At 30.9% G+C, this 16064-nt stretch overlaps 2 protein-coding genes across 3 annotated transcripts in view; both read left to right on the top strand.

The window, feature by feature from the left end:
- LOC143916921 (SH2 domain-containing protein 4A-like) overlaps positions 1-13936 on the top strand; it is a 51414-nt gene extending 37478 nt beyond the window's left edge. The window contains exons 3-9 of one of the 2 annotated variants that reach the window (XM_077438207.1): positions 8874-8998; positions 9999-10136; positions 10210-10623; positions 10731-10905; positions 11034-11309; positions 11411-11611; positions 11697-13936. In XM_077438207.1, coding sequence (XP_077294333.1) covers positions 8894-8998; positions 9999-10136; positions 10210-10623; positions 10731-10905; positions 11034-11309; positions 11411-11611; positions 11697-11809 — 1422 coding nt within the window. In that variant the 5' untranslated portion in view covers positions 8874-8893 and the 3' untranslated portion in view covers positions 11810-13936. Of the gene's footprint in view, positions 1-8873; positions 8999-9998; positions 10137-10209; positions 10624-10730; positions 10915-11033; positions 11310-11410; positions 11612-11696 lie in introns of both variants that reach the window. The other variant, XM_077438206.1, reaches the window with a different exon arrangement.
- On the top strand, positions 13789-15944 carry LOC143917294 (uncharacterized). The gene is made up of 6 exons (XM_077438777.1): positions 13789-14084; positions 14169-14389; positions 14546-14691; positions 14810-15193; positions 15283-15437; positions 15545-15944. The coding sequence occupies exons 1-6, from the start codon at positions 13789-13791 to the stop codon at positions 15690-15692; spliced, it is 1350 nt and encodes a 449-aa protein (XP_077294903.1). The 3' UTR covers positions 15693-15944.
- The last annotated feature ends 120 nt before the right edge of the window (positions 15945-16064 follow it).

The following is a 16064-nucleotide window of genomic DNA, read 5'->3' as shown; positions in this document are numbered from 1 at the left end:
TGATGTCTCGATTTTAATGATGCTATCTATCAGTCACGATGATAGTCGCCTAGCTGGGTGGAAACGTGTATGTTGAAGCGAAAGTGAAAACAAATCATTATAATACAAGGCAACATCCTACCATACAGATGAAGGTCGGTCTAGACACGACAAAAATCAAACCCACTTTTAACAGATCGAAGGAAGAATAATCGTGGAATGTTTCCTCGTCGCTTTGAAACCGCCAAGATTATTCCATCGTCAGGTTTAAATAATGGTAAATGTTATTTTATCGTACGTATCCCGTTTTGGTCAAGGATACCTCGCAGCGTGCCATATAAGGAACCATTGTTTTCTATTTAAGGTTTTCGACTGGATCGAGTCTCTTCTAAACGGGCGTAATATATGTTTTTTGTCTTTCGCGACTCTGTCGTTTTACAGTCGTGGGTTATTATTTTTGTTGTTTGGATGCGTTCGTACGTTTTAATTATGATGATAAATAAGGTTGGAAAAAAGTCCGTGCTGATTGTGCATGACGTGTTTTTTCAGTACGTGCGTATCGGAACACTACGAAAATGCATGCGATGCGTAACAATTGCATTTACAAACACTCGGATAAACGCATAACATCCGCGAAAAATGAAAATGTTACACAATTAATTTCTAAAAGTGGGAAATTCTTCGCAAGTTTACGGCTCTACATTAGGTATTTTTCGTCGTTGAATTATATTGTTATTGTGCATATTTTGTGGCCACGTAACGAATTTCGCAATTGAGCTTCGGTGAAAGGTTTTTGCAATTGTCTCGATCGTGACAAGACCTGGCGGACTAATATTGCTATCAATAACACAAGTTGTTCTCCTTAGTCTATAGAACAGTGTTTCTCAACTTTTATTAGTGATTGATTATTTTTATTGAACAAATTGATTGGGCGTATCGAACTAAATTTTCGGTATCTTAAGCTTTGTATCAATTATTATATTATGTAGTGTAGCTATGGAAGTCGTTTCAAGTGATCAGATTCATGAACTAAAGGATATTGGTTTAATCATTGGTCCCTTTTTTGGAATTTTTATTTACATATCTTTTAGATTTCAAGTATTCAATCCAGTGTTTTCATGAACTTACTAGTTTGTTCATATACAAACTATTTGGTTTTACTTTAAGTGCTAACTGCCAAAAGTTATCTTCAAATAGACTCACCTGGCATGAAACTTTTTAGTTATTAAAACCTTTGGGATGTCAAAACGCTAAGTATTTAAAAAGGAAATCCTATAGAAACTACATTATAATTTTGCTATAATTCCCGTTTCCGCTAATTTAAGAATATTGCAAAATATTACAGGGTAAGCGTAGTTATGTATGAACATAGAAGATGGGACAAACGATTGAGAATACTTAAACTTATGCCTAATAGTTTGTGCATGAACAAACTAGTTCGTTTGTCAATTTCACCGAAACTGGCCAGATTGGTTTGTGTATGAACAAACTATGTAGTATGCTCTTGAACGAACGAAATGTACACTTGGACTGTAATATACCTACAGTTATTAACAATATGTTAATGTAAATCAGATAAGCAGTCTTTAGTGTAAATTTATATGGGAATAAATAAAAAAAAACTAATTCCACTTATACATGTGTACATATGTATGTATCTACATACATATGTTCTTTTTACACACCAAATCATCATTTTTTTCAATAATAATGCCCTTTAGTAGGCAGTCGGTCAATTAATTTTATTTTTTTTTTAATTTAATTTACACCAAGAAGGCTTTTTTTTCAGAACTCTTTTTTTTCAGAAGATTTTAGAATACTTCTAGAAAGTTTTCATCAAAATTTATTTAAAAGTAATGAATCAAATATTGTTGCTTCAGTATGTAATGGTTTAAATATGTAGCCATTATGTTTATCGAATGATTTGATGTACCTTTACTATTGATAAAAAATTGAATGATAGTAGATTTTGTTGGTGTAGTTCGGCATATTGACGATCAGGTCAACTGTTTCGTGGCCTATTTGCGCAAATTCGTTGATTGGAGATGATTGCTCTGGAGCCAATCACGATAGGATAAGTGGACCTACCATGTGATACGACAATTATTATTAGCTTTAAAATTGTGTCACGTCATAATCATGACAAGTACGGGAAGTCCTCTAATTTTGACTTTTAGCAGCACCGTGCAACATCGGCCTGAGAAGATGTTACGTTTTTTCTACTATTACATCGCGAACAATAACCGTTTAAAAGCGGTCAAAAATAACATTCTCGTTAACGATTGTTCATTATGCGTAACTAACTACCGTCATTATTATCAGAAGTCCGATTAGATCTGAGAGAAGTGAACGAATTAACGAAACAATGGTCTATCTCTATTCATGCGAGTCTGTCCCTCTTATAAAACGTTTAGTTTTTTTTTTATCTTTTTATTTTAATTTATTCTAAGGAAGTGCATAATAGGAAAATGTTTGTGAGTGTACAATGAATTCCATATATATTGTATATGTATAAGAAGTGTTTACTACATATTTTTGTGGGATAAAATGTCTCTAGTATATACATACATGTATATGTTAGGTATATGAAGCACCAGATGCCCCACCCATCAAATATGTAGTAAAATCACACTGCTTTCTTATAGACTGAACTTACATATGTATGTATGCACATATTGTGAACCATACCTTACTTGATTGAGAAATGAATTTTATGATGATAACATGAGGAACTCTTTTGCTTTATTAAATAACGTTCTTCCGCAATGGAGTGCCCTATTTTATTCCTAATGGGGAGCATAAAGTGCTCCATTCAACGGAATGGGGATAATTTTGTGTTCCACTGACACGTTTTTTATAATTTAATCTAATTTTTAATATGTAAATATAAAGTAATATTTATATGAGTATTTATTTAAGAAAATTTTTGTGTTGCTTTTTTTTCTGCATGTACTTGTTGCTGACTGGTTTTGTATTTAAATTGAAGACGATTAATTCGAATCGAACTATGTATTTGTATCTCTAAGTATGGAAAGTCTCTGCTTTTAGAAACTCGTTTAAAATATAAAATTAGGACAATTCTTAACGGATTGATTTGACGCGTATTAATTATTTTGATGATAATCATATCGAATGAAATTGATGACGTATCTAAGCGCAGTCTAGCGATTTCACTGTATGTATGTTAAAAAAGCAAAAACTAGCTTTCGTTTGTCGCTAATGTCTATTATTTTGACAGTACTGTGTGACCGTCAAATTTGACGGCAGTTTCACGCGCGTCTATTTAGACTTCTGATATAGTTGGTAATTTTTTTTTTCATACAATAATCTATAATTGATGTATGTACGTACATACTTATGTATGTGTTCGACGCATTCTGCAAATGTCAGCATCAGTTGGTATAGAATGCGGCCTCTCGAGCGGCTCTCACGCGTTTGACCCACTTGTTGTCTATCTATCTGTCTGTGTTGTGGTTGCCGTTGCTTTGGCCGTCGGATCTGATCTAACAGAGAAACTATCGTTGCAGCAGATAAATGCATATTCGACACTTTTACAAATTGTATATTGATAAAGTCTGTGCGTCCAATCGGGCCGCGAAACGGACTTCAGTATGCGGACTTGATATCGACTAACCTTGAATAATTCAAACAATAACACTAGGCCATTGTGACTAGGGTATTGATTAATGGCCTAAAAAACAGGTCAGTTCAGTTTTGTTTGGATCTTTGAATCTTGATTGAAGTTTAAATTTTTAAGAGCTCCTGTTAGTAAATTTGGATCGGTTATCAATTATCACTGAATTATTTCATCCGACTTAATCGTGTTCAACCCTACACATATGTACACATTGTATAGGTAAATGGCTCATATGTCAATCTCATCTTCTTCCAGGAACTCATACTTTTCTATTGCGATGTCTCGATTGTATATATTGCAATTATTTTGACACATATACAAAACATATTGTTTAAGGAGGATCTCAACATGGACGGTCTTGATTCATTTTATCAGTTTAGTTCAGATTCAGAATCTTTTGATACTTATATTACATATATAAGCCCTTACAGGTAAATCCTAATGCGCCTTCCTGTCTTATTACAAACATCGATAAACAATTAAATTTATATAGTATCATAGAGTCGTCTATGGACAATTTCAATAATACTAATGTTTCGAGAAATACGTACATTTTGCAGAGTGGGTAGCATATTTATATATCAGCAAATTTGTGATGCTATAAACTCGAATTTCGCGAGAGACGGGAAAGGTTGCCAATTTGGTGGAACCGTGCCAATGACATCAGATAATTTGCAAATTCTGATAGGAAACAGTTGACCTGTGGAGTCAACTGTTTTGACTCGGGCCAGGGAACGAACCCATGACCACTCAGTTGAAGCATTACACATTGACCACTGAGCTATGTATGTTTCTGGTTGATATGAAGTGAGATAAATATTCGTAATCCAAAAAAGTCTTGATCATTACTTAGTCATTTAAATAATAGGATGAGGTATATTTTAATGTGTTCGTACATAAACAAATAATTTACTAACTGATCGATTGAAAGATAAATAAAAAGAAAAGTAAAAGTTGTGATGCAAGTATTAGTTTTCGTTTTCGTATGAGAAAGTGTTGTTCTATAGCTCCAGGGTTGAAAACATCGTTCCGTCATAAAAAAAAGTACCGGATGAGATAATTGAAAAATAAACCAGTCTCACTTCCAGTGTCAAGGTTATTAAAATGATCAATTATTTACTAGAGAGTTGATTTTTATGGTCTAGAGACAGGAAATGCAGTTTAGGAAGGTTTAAATTTCGTTAAATTTGATTTCGATAAATTTCTAAACTGAGACTATGACATTTGAACGGTAAAATGCCATATATGGAGTAAGTACATACATATGCACTCGGATTATACGGTTTGCCGTTTGGATATGAATAGGAATACAATTATGGAAATTGAAGGAAACATGTACATATGTTATTATCTTATAGATTTTAAAAGGGGTAATAGCTTTCATATACATACATATATCTACATATGTTTGAAAATACTTATTTATGTACCAGTGTCGTCGTGCTCGTCATTGGATTAGAGGGACTAGGCTAGTTCCCTAAAATCTTTTACCTAGAATTTAAAAATATCAATAATCCAATTATAATAAATTTAAATCGTTGTCCATATTTATATTGTTCATTCGGATAAGCGAAGTTCAGAAAACGGAATCGGCCTTACCTGAGGTAGTCGTTAGTGGTAGTGGATGTTATGGTATGGTCCGCCGCGACGTTTGCTTACAAGGATTCGCCGTCTCAATTCTGTTCCCTTTGCGGTACTGGCGAATTGTCATATGGAATTGATCTGTAATTTTTACTGAGAATATTCTAATTTGTGTCTATCAAACATCATTCTGAACTATTTTTTTGTTGTTAAAATAGCACATATTTACACATAACTTAAAGGGACTCCGCTCGCGAAACGATTCCCTCAGAATAAATCAGTGCGGAGCACGTGGAAACAAATAACGAGGCCTTGGAATGTTGCATTCTCGATCGACTGTTTGACAAATCATTCAGAAGATTAAGTTTTGAAGACACAATATGATATTAAGAAAGGTAGGCTACTTGGGATATTTCTGTTAGCACAAAAATGAAAAATTATGCTAATCACTCCAACAGATTATTATAATTCAAGAATTAAAAAAAAGCTTTTTTTTGTCTTTACCTAGTCCCCTGGTTTAAAAGTCACGACACGCCACTGTTATTAATGTTCCTATATAAATCAAGGATTCCGATGTCTTTTGCAGATTTTTCTCCTCGTTACTTTCTACTATAAATACTCGGTAGTTTTATAGTGCGCGTGCAATCACTATGTCACTATACGATATCTTCTCCATTTGATATGGAACACTTTCTAAATTTGAGCGATAATAAAGCTGATAGATAATGACTTGATAAACGATTCCCCATCGTCACTTTTACTATTGTGCTGAAATATTAATTTACTCATTTGATTACTGTGTGCTCGCCACTCAATTAAATTTTTGAATAGGCAACTTTCAAATATATAGCCAATACTTGAATACCATAGTGTACTATATATGTAGGTTAGTTGCTATTGAGTTGCAATTGGTGAGTTGCACTCAAGGAAGAGATTACAATTTAGTTTTCATTCAATGAAAATAACAATTATTCCACGATAATGAGAAAAAGACGTGCCCACTTTCAGTTTTAGTGTGCCGAATTCAAGCTGCGAAAATGCAAATTCGACAGAGATAAATAACCCGATCAAAATAAAAACAGGCAATTTATTATGAACAATTTACTCGCGTGTTTGTGGTAATCGTCGTATGAAATTTATCCGCTCGCCAAAAAGAGTGTAAAAAATTGTTTACAGTTTCTCATTGTTTAACAATGGAAGTCGTTTGTATTTAAATTTTATCGCAGCTTAAACACATATCGGAAATGTGAAGGGGCGCAGGAGAGGGAGCAGATCATTGATTTGGTAAACTGACCGATTGATCAACGTTCTGGTGCTCTTTGTGTTGCTAATTGTCGTAAAAAGTAGAAGACTGTCGAGAATCTTAATGATTCTAATTACAGAAAGGTTTTGTTCTTCAGTCATTATGAAAGCATGGCTTTATAGGAGATATAATAACATGCTATTATTTCACTGCACATTCTTATTAAACAATGAGTCGTGGGTATGTTAGGCGTGGCATTATGGCGTCTTATGGCACTTGGCTGACGCCGATGATTCAACCATAAAACCAAATACCTAAAAATTCAAAATATATATATATATATATATATATATATATATATATATATATATATATATATATATATATATTGTCTGAATACGAGACATCGTGTGAAACGGGCAGCATATTGAATATGTATAAACTAGTTAAATTTTAGAGCGAAATAAAAAGCTTGTAAAAAAAACAGTTGATGATTTTGATGATTCGACGTTTTTTCCGACATGTTTTACTTACCGCTCGTTGTGAAAATTTTGAAAACGATCGATTCTGTGATTGTAAAATGGAATTTCAACACGGAAAACTTCAATCAAACTGTAAACGCGGACGCGGTTGGATTCTTTGTCTCTGTATTGGGTACCACAGGATGTTTAAGAAATGCTGGAAGTCTAGACGGTTCATTGTTCACTTGCATGACATATTAGTGAGTACTGAGAAATGCTTATTGTCTCGGTTATTTATATTTGTAAACAGAGAGGAAGTTCTGTGCGTTTGCATCTGGTTGTTTTTGTGTGTGCACAAGTTTTCTCTTTGAATTCAGATTTGTCCTATCAGATGGTTTGTTTAATTTAAATTTATTTAAATATTTTTGTTCCGAGAGACTTAAATGGTAAATTTGTTGTTGGTTTCGAATAATCTAAATCGCCAGATAGCCTTCGAAACTTGTATGTCACTTGGTAAAGCGTACCGTCACACTGTTTTCACTTGTTCAATGTTGATTTCGGTTCTGTATCATTTTTGCACCAATTGTATACATACCACGTTTATGTGTGTGTGTATGTGTGTGCTTAATGTCGATGCAGTTTCCGACCAAAAATCGCAACAATGGTGTTTGTTCTTTTGTTGGGAAACTGTTTTACACTTTTGATCGTATCGATTAAACGTTATGTCATTGGTCCAGCTGCCATTTCGCATTCCGGATCCGAACAGGCAACTATTTATTTGCTAATGATTGATTTAGAATGAACGTCTTTCAAGTACGTATATAGCTACTTGAGGTCACACGTTTGTATCGAAGGTATAGGTCTTGTGTGATGTAATAATTTAAACGTAGCTTTTTGGAGTGAATTAACTTATGTGGAGTATTTTTATGAGCGCTTAGAGTGCATTCTTTGCATCTAAGTGAACATCACTTAAGTTAGAAATTCTGTGCATTAAATTGGAAGTGCACTCATTCGTATGTAACAAAGTCAAGTAGTGATTACCATACATACATATATGTATTGAAATTTCTAGTAGTTGAGCAATAAGTGAAGTAAAAATAAACTATTCCAGAATTCCGAAGATAAACAAACAGAAGAAGTACATAAGGTTATTTATCTGTGCATTTGACGTTATACCTATGTATATGTACACACATTTTAGCTTTCTATTTGCCTACTAGTGTTTAATTTTATTATAATAGGAGGTAAAAAAATGATAATATGGAGAAAAGTTTCTCGTGGAGCTGAAATAAAATTCAAATAATTCAATTTAATGCAGCACGAATTACAGAAAGTACGTAGTAGAAGGCAGTCAACTTGGTGATTTTTTCCTATGCATAGTACCTATAACTTATAAGTACATATATAATCGCCAAAAATAGATAGACATTTTTTTATTATTATTTTGAAATACGGAAGCGAGTTTCCATATACATATACAATACAGAAGGTTAATTTGAAGGGCTATCGTTTCATTGCGTAAGGTGTCTAAGGAACTCGTTGACCTGACGATAACCTTACGGAGCCATTGGCCTGCTGCATCAGAATATTGCGCTTGATATCGACATTCACGTCACGCGAAACTTCTTTGTTTACACCTCTTACGCAGTGTTACGAACGACGTCATTAGCCTCTAGACCTAATTTGCCTACGATGATAAGAGTTATCGTCATGTGTAAACGTGAGTTTCTCCATTCAATCAGTCTCAACGGGGACGTCGGCTTTCGTGCTCGTTCTCTCCAATTTTCAAACTTGACATCAGTAAATAGTGGGTACTTCAATGGATTCTGGTAAATCTCACTCGTGAGCTTCTTCTGCTTCGAATCATAACGATGTATCTACATATTTATATGTTTCAATACATGTAATGTTCTAGCAAAACTGTTCAAATTTTGAATTTTGTTTAATAATTTATGTTTTTGTCTTGTTTCAGTGCCATCGAAAACCAGCAAGATGTTGCAGCAGATTTTGAGGGAAATGTGGGTCGCCCCAGAAATCTTGGCGGAATTAGATGAAACTCAAAAGCAGACATTGTTTTGCAAGATGAGAGAAGAGCAGGTACCTATAGACTATTGAAGTTTCGGCATCTTAATAAATACATGCACACTTCTTTATTTGCTATTTTTCTTTTTTTAAGGATAGAAATGTTCAGAAAAAAATCTTACGAAAATTTAATATTCTTTTTTTGCTTCGTTTGTCATTAGTGTCACTGTCGCAAGATGAAAAAAAGTTGCATTTTCCGTTTACCAATATTTTCGTCTGCAGTAATCGCCAACCGTGTCCATTGCTTAAGTGAAAATATGACGTCCTGTATTTTTTTCAAATCGAATGCACTTTTGTGGCATTGCAAAAGAATAATTAGCGCAAATGTTTTCAACTTGTATATACATATATATATATATATTTAAAATTGCTATATTTTCCTGTTTAATGATGTTATTAAGACAGTTAACTGTACTTACTTGAAAAAATACTTTGTTTAGATTAGTTTTGGCCTTAATTTCGAGTACACGATTCATTTATGACCTTCTGTTTTGCGGTTGAACCAGAGGTGCTGTAGTACTGTGGCACCTTCGGTAATTTAGAAAAAATGGAGCACATCAACCGTTTCAAATGAGTTTTTTGCACTTTGAATGATTCTCTAGTGTCAAACCCAGTTTTATGAACTCGTGCGTGAAATTCGGATTTGTACTTTTAAGCAATTTTAAAAAATGATTCACGTTTTTGTTGTATATGGGATGTCTTTTCAAATTCGTTTCATTTTTTGTGAAATAAATATAAAATTTCAACATTACAAAAACGTCAACATCACTAATAGGAACTTTGGAACTTAATAGCTTTAATGGGTGATGTTACATTTATGTCAATAAAAGATAACTAACGATAAACGTATGAACATGAAAATGTAAATGCTTTTAGCTAATTACATATCTTGCATTTATGAATTATGTATATACGAGTATGAATATGAAAAATATTAAATATTTATAATTTCATATATTATATATGTAATTCATAATATAATTTCATATACATATAACCTTTATTGATATTGCAGGTTCGGAGATGGCGAACATGGGATCAGAAGTTGACCAAACAAGAAGAATCCGGTATTACCTTGGAACCATCGATTGAGAAAAAGAGAATCCAAAAGAAAGCAGTTCATTTTCTCTTAGGCGAAAATGATGAACCTTGGGTATGTGGAATATGAATAGTACATATTTTATTTGTTCAATTCGTGAAAAAAAAATTATTTGTGTATTTTTTAGGTTTGGGTCATGGGAGAGCATGAAGATGACAAAAGCATTGAGCAGATATTGGAAGAGGAAGCTTTAGAAAATGCTCACAATCAAGCGTTGAAAGAAACTGAAGAACTTAGGAAGTCTGTGGAAAAAGAACTCGGCGATTTTATTGAATATAATAGTGAACAAATGAATTCAATGGAAAAAGATTGTATATTGCTAAAGCAATTGGAAAAAATAGAGGACATATATTGTTCAGTTGATGAATTGCGCGAAAAGATGAAAAATATGTCACCTGAAATAAAAACTGAAGACGCCATTAACAACTCAAATAAGTCATTAGAGTTTTCTAATAATTTCCAATTAAATAATAAACAGAACAATTATAAAAATAACATAACAAATTTTAATATAATAGAAGGTAGACGAGAAATTCTTCAGGTACTTACAATTTATATTCTACATATATTATGATTTTAATTAATTTGAAAATTTTCTACTATTTTCTTTATGTTATTTTAAAAATCATTTTAACCTTATTTCTTTAGGAAATCAATCCAAACAAAGATCACAAAGTTTCAGCAAGAGTTGCACTTTGGGAACGACGTGTGACTGAACAGAGGACTGGCGAAATTTTAAAAGGAATTCGTCATCGTAAAGCACAAGCTTTGAAAGAAGCTGAAGAAATGGCTCCCACGCAACAATTGCTCTGGGAAGAGCAAGGTCTCCTAAGTTTGTTCATAATGTTATATTTTTAGAGAGGACATCTGTATATATTTGTTAACATTTTATACTGTGTACTCTTGATGCTATAATGAAACTAATTTGTTACATTTTTTTATTTTATTTAGAAAGGAGAGCAAAAGAGGCTGAAATTCAAATACGTGAAATAGCAAGAAGGGCTCGTGAAGAGCATAAGAGAAATTCTGTGATAAATAGCGATTCTAGCAATACCGAAAATAGTAGCATAGACTCAACCGAAGTTTGTTACATGGATCCTGTTATTAATTTGGAAGAAAAAATGAAGCCTCCAAGTAGAGATGCCATTATAAATTGGTTTAAAACATCTGAAATTCCAAGAGAAGTAGGCTTGGATGAAGATGGAAATCCTGCAAAATGGTTCCACGGTAAATACATTGCATAGTTACACACATATGTAGGTTTCATTTATGTACAAAGGTACACAAATAAAATAACCATTTATTTTAAAATAGATTTTATCATTCAGGTCTAATAACTCGTATCGAAGCTGAAAACTTATTGCGAGATGCGAGCGAAGGATCATATCTTGTACGAGTATCAGAACGTATTTGGGGCTACGCTATATCGTATCGTGCATCTGAGCGATGCAAACACTATTTAATTGATGCTTCCCAAAGTTCTCACTATCAATTCCTTGGAAATAACCAAATTACACACAAGACTTTAGGTGAGATAAATTAGTAATTGACGTTATTATTATTTTTAACTACTACATACATGCGTATTTTAAACGAAATATTTATATGTTACAGCAAATTTAGTGTCATACCACAAGAAACACGTCATTACTGAGGCTGGTAAAGAAATATTGCTTACTCCATGTGAAACTACAGCTATTCCTCAGATAATGCAAAAACCTAGTTAATTTAGTATTTGTATGAATCTATACAAAAATACTAAAATTATTTTACATGAACACGATACAGATTTATAGGTAAAAAAAATGATGATTAAAAGTTCGTTTTAATTTTTTTCTCAATTAGCTATATAGTTTTTAAGAAAATATCTACCTTAAACAGCCTATTGAATTTTGTATTTTATCATTAACATTCGTGAAATGATTTTTAGTAAAATAATGCATTTACATTTAATAATAATACTAGTCTATGTCTATACTTATGTTTAAATTTGTGTTTCTTTAATCATAAATACTTATTCATCGTGTTTTATTTCATGTATGATTTAAACTTTCTAACTTATTTTTGTATAATCTTGAACTGTGCTATTTTAAATTTTAGCGTATGTATTACTATCTTAGTATTTTAAATTAAAAAAGCCAATTTGTAAAGTCATATATTGCTATTAAGTTTTATTGAACAATATATACATACATATGTATAATAATTTACCTGTATGATTTATGTTTGTGAAATAATTAAGCGTGAATGTAAATATTTTTATGTGTCAAAATAATATTAAATGAAATGTGTGTATTGTATCTATTAAGTCTATCAGTATTAATAATATGATGTTGTATTCTCTTATTATACACTCACTAAAAGAAATGTATTGTATTCAATAAGCAGAATTTAATCTGCAATTGAAACCGCATTTTTTATTCAATTATTTTATTATTCAGAATATATGTTTCTGTTTACACTATCCAGTTTAAAGCTACATAAGTATAATTCTATAATATATATGTATGTATATTTCTTTTCATATTATTCAGCTTAGAACAATGATAGCCTCGACTAGATCTCAATGTAAAATCGTAAGCTTGATAATATGTATCATTTTATTGTTGCGATGATCGTTTTAGAAAACTGCTAGATTATAGCTTAAGTTTCTGGCTTGTGTATAAATAAATATCACGTATGTATGAATTTATGCGTAGTCCTCAATGAAACTTGTAAATAATAATAAAAAAATGTAGAATGTTATGTAGAATGTTTGAAATTGTGATTGCATGTAACTGTTACACAATAAATATTAATTGAAATTTTTATGGTTTTTTCTTCTTCCTATTAATAACAATTGAAAAAAGAACAATCATAAAATACTATATCCGTTTTTAAAGTTTTTTTTTAATTGGAGATCATTTATATAATTTTCATAAAGCAGTTCTAAAAAATGTTAACAAACTAAAATTGAATCATTGTTGATTTTTTTAGCTAAAATGTTTTCTTCTGCTGGTTTTTTCTGCAAGTTTTCTTTGAATGATAAGTTATAACATTTTAATTTTATCATTGGTCATGAAATGTACAATTCGAATGTTTTAAATTTTTGGAGACCATTTCGGCAAATGGTGATGTTGCCGTTTAGATTGATGGTGTACATACAACTTAATAATTATATTTCATAAATATACGAACTGGTCTATAATGTACGTATATATATGTAAGTATATCTCTTTGGATTTATATTTGAAATATAAATTGAAGAGCAAATTTAACATAATAGAACTTTGTTTATTGAATGACAAGCTTTATGTTTACTCATGAAACCAAATCTACATATAATGGCCCAGTTCATTAGGGTGCAGTATAGTGTACAGGTGTAGAAGGATTGTGAGAAGGACAGCAATACAAAACATTTATTGAAATGTCTTTAACCATTGACAACTGCTATAACAACAGTGGCTATTGATTTATCCGATGCACACTGGTCGCCATGGTTAATCTTTGTTTAACTTATCAAAGCATTTGTAAATTGTCTAATATCCACTGTAATTGTTTTTTTTGGTATGTTTTATTTGTTTTAATTCATATAACGTGATCTTTATTTATAGTAGTATTTTATTATAAATATAAATCAGTGGTTTCTTGATATTTGCAGAAAATATTTTATGTAAAAATAAAATATCGAATGCAACTTTAAAATCAGTTTTAGCAATAAAGTAAAATGGATAAAAATATATGTGGCCGATCTTCATTTACTAATGATTTGAACATATTAAAGAAATATTTTGATTATTGGAAACGACTTAAAAATTGTGAAATTCCGAAAACTGAGAGCAATGACAGATTATATAAATTTTTGGAACTAATTCAAAAAGAAAAAGAAAAGCTAAAAGATGTCAAAAAAATCAAAAGTGAATCAAAAATTTGTATGAACGATTCAGACGAGACATTTCAAAATCATATTCTTGAGACTAAAATGAAGAATCATGGAAGATTTAATGGAAAATGTGAAAATCGGTTAGTATGACAAAGGTTAATTAATATTTTTATTTTATTTATGCTGCTAAATATTTCTTGTATGAATTTATAACCCATGAGTAGATTGCAAGTGCAGACTCATACTATTGCATTGTTGAAAGCTCAATTGGAACAAAAAAATCGTATGATCGAAGAGTTGAAGTTGAAAAAAATTGTTGAAGATGCTACTATGTCTAGTAATTTGGTGAATGAATTTAAAAATACTTTGAGTCAGTGTAGCATTAGTGTAAAGCCAAAAATGAAGTGTGTTATTGGTGAACCAATTCACGTTGAATCTAGCTCAGGTAAAAATTAATTGTTATGTATATATTAAATACCTAAATATTGTAATAATCAAATATTTTTTTATGAGCACTTCTATATTGTAATAATAAATATAATGATTTTTTTACGTCCACTGTATAAATATTGTTTGTGATTTGATATTTCTGATTTAATAGAAGAGAGTCTCAAAATACAATGTATTAAAGTGCCAAAATTTCTTCAACAAATGGAACACAGGGCAAGGCAACGAGAAGAAAAAAGGAAAATAGTTACCGAGAGGAGAAAACAAATAGAATATGAAAAGGAACGATTCAAAGAACAAGTTAGACAAATCAATGCCTTTCTGCTGCATTCTGTTTTATTAATTGAATGAAAATGATTAAAAATTATTACAATTATTATATGTATGTGTATATATTTATGTACGTTTTGTATTTCAGATGCAAATAGAGAGACAAATTAAAGATCAGGATGAGAGGACAAAAAGGATAAACGAGTTCAAAGAAAAACACAAAAAGGAACAATTGTTAGCAATTAAAAGAAAAGAATTTGCAGAACGATTGAGGAGTCTATATGTTATGGCTGATTTGCACTTCGAAAAAAAATTAATAATGAAATACGGTTTTCAAACATTAAAGTTATTTGTTATAAAAGTTAAAGAAGATAATATTATGGCTATTAAATTTGACGAGTATAGAATTTCACGTTCATTCTTTGTTAGCTGGTCAAATTGCGTTAAAAAAGTACTTGAGATCAAGCAACTGAAAGCTCAAAATTTTTATGAAAACAAATTAAAAGTAAAAGCATTCACTGAAATGAAAAAGGTTAATAAAGGAAAAATCATTCTCGATACATATGTATGTAAGTATAAATATATGATTTATTTATTTAATAATGAATTATCGTATTCCAGATGCACAAAACTATGTTGTGCAAACAGTATACAGCAGAGGATTGGTATATAGCTCGCATCGTCGATAAATTGTTCACTATATGGAAGAAAAATGTAATTGTTTTGAGTAGATTTAGAAAAAAGCAATGGATTATCGCTATATTACATTATGAAAGGTCGATCTAATATTATTTTTACTTTATTCATGTTTTAAAATGATATTTATAATAATTACTACTTTTGTTCTCAATATCTGTATCATTACATTTTACATTAATTATAGAAATTTACAATGGAAAGTGATTGGATGTTGGCAAACTTTACCAGCAATTATGAATATAGAAAGAGATCAAGAAGCTCGAAAGCAAAGATGGCGATTAAAAGTTCAAGAAGTATTACCAGATTTTATTCCAAGAGAAATTTACAAATAATAATCTTATTTTGATGATTTATAAATAAAAATTACAGCATTATATTGGTCTAATATATGTATGTATATCTAATTCCAAAGAATTTAAAGTTTGCAATTTTTTTTATTATTTATGTGTACAAAAGGATTATATTTTTTATGTATAAAAGTGTTTATTTTTATTAATAATAAAAAAAACAATCTTAATCTTTTTGTAGTTTTGAAATCAGAATTTCGTAAATAAATGTTTTAATAAAATATTTTTTTTCTAACTGAATGCTGTTATTAATCTGATCCATCAAGTTGGAGGTTTTGATTTCAGTTTTATATTCTATGTATGTATGTGTGCATACATATATTATAGAAAATCAAAATAATATTTTAACTATTTTAC

The sequence above is a fragment of the Arctopsyche grandis genome, chromosome 9, assembly GCF_051622035.1.
Source record: "Arctopsyche grandis isolate Sample6627 chromosome 9, ASM5162203v2, whole genome shotgun sequence".
Taxonomy (NCBI): Eukaryota; Metazoa; Arthropoda; class Insecta; order Trichoptera; family Hydropsychidae; genus Arctopsyche; species Arctopsyche grandis.
The sequence above is the reverse complement of the archived record's forward strand: the minus strand, read 5'-3'. Positions and strand labels throughout refer to the sequence as shown.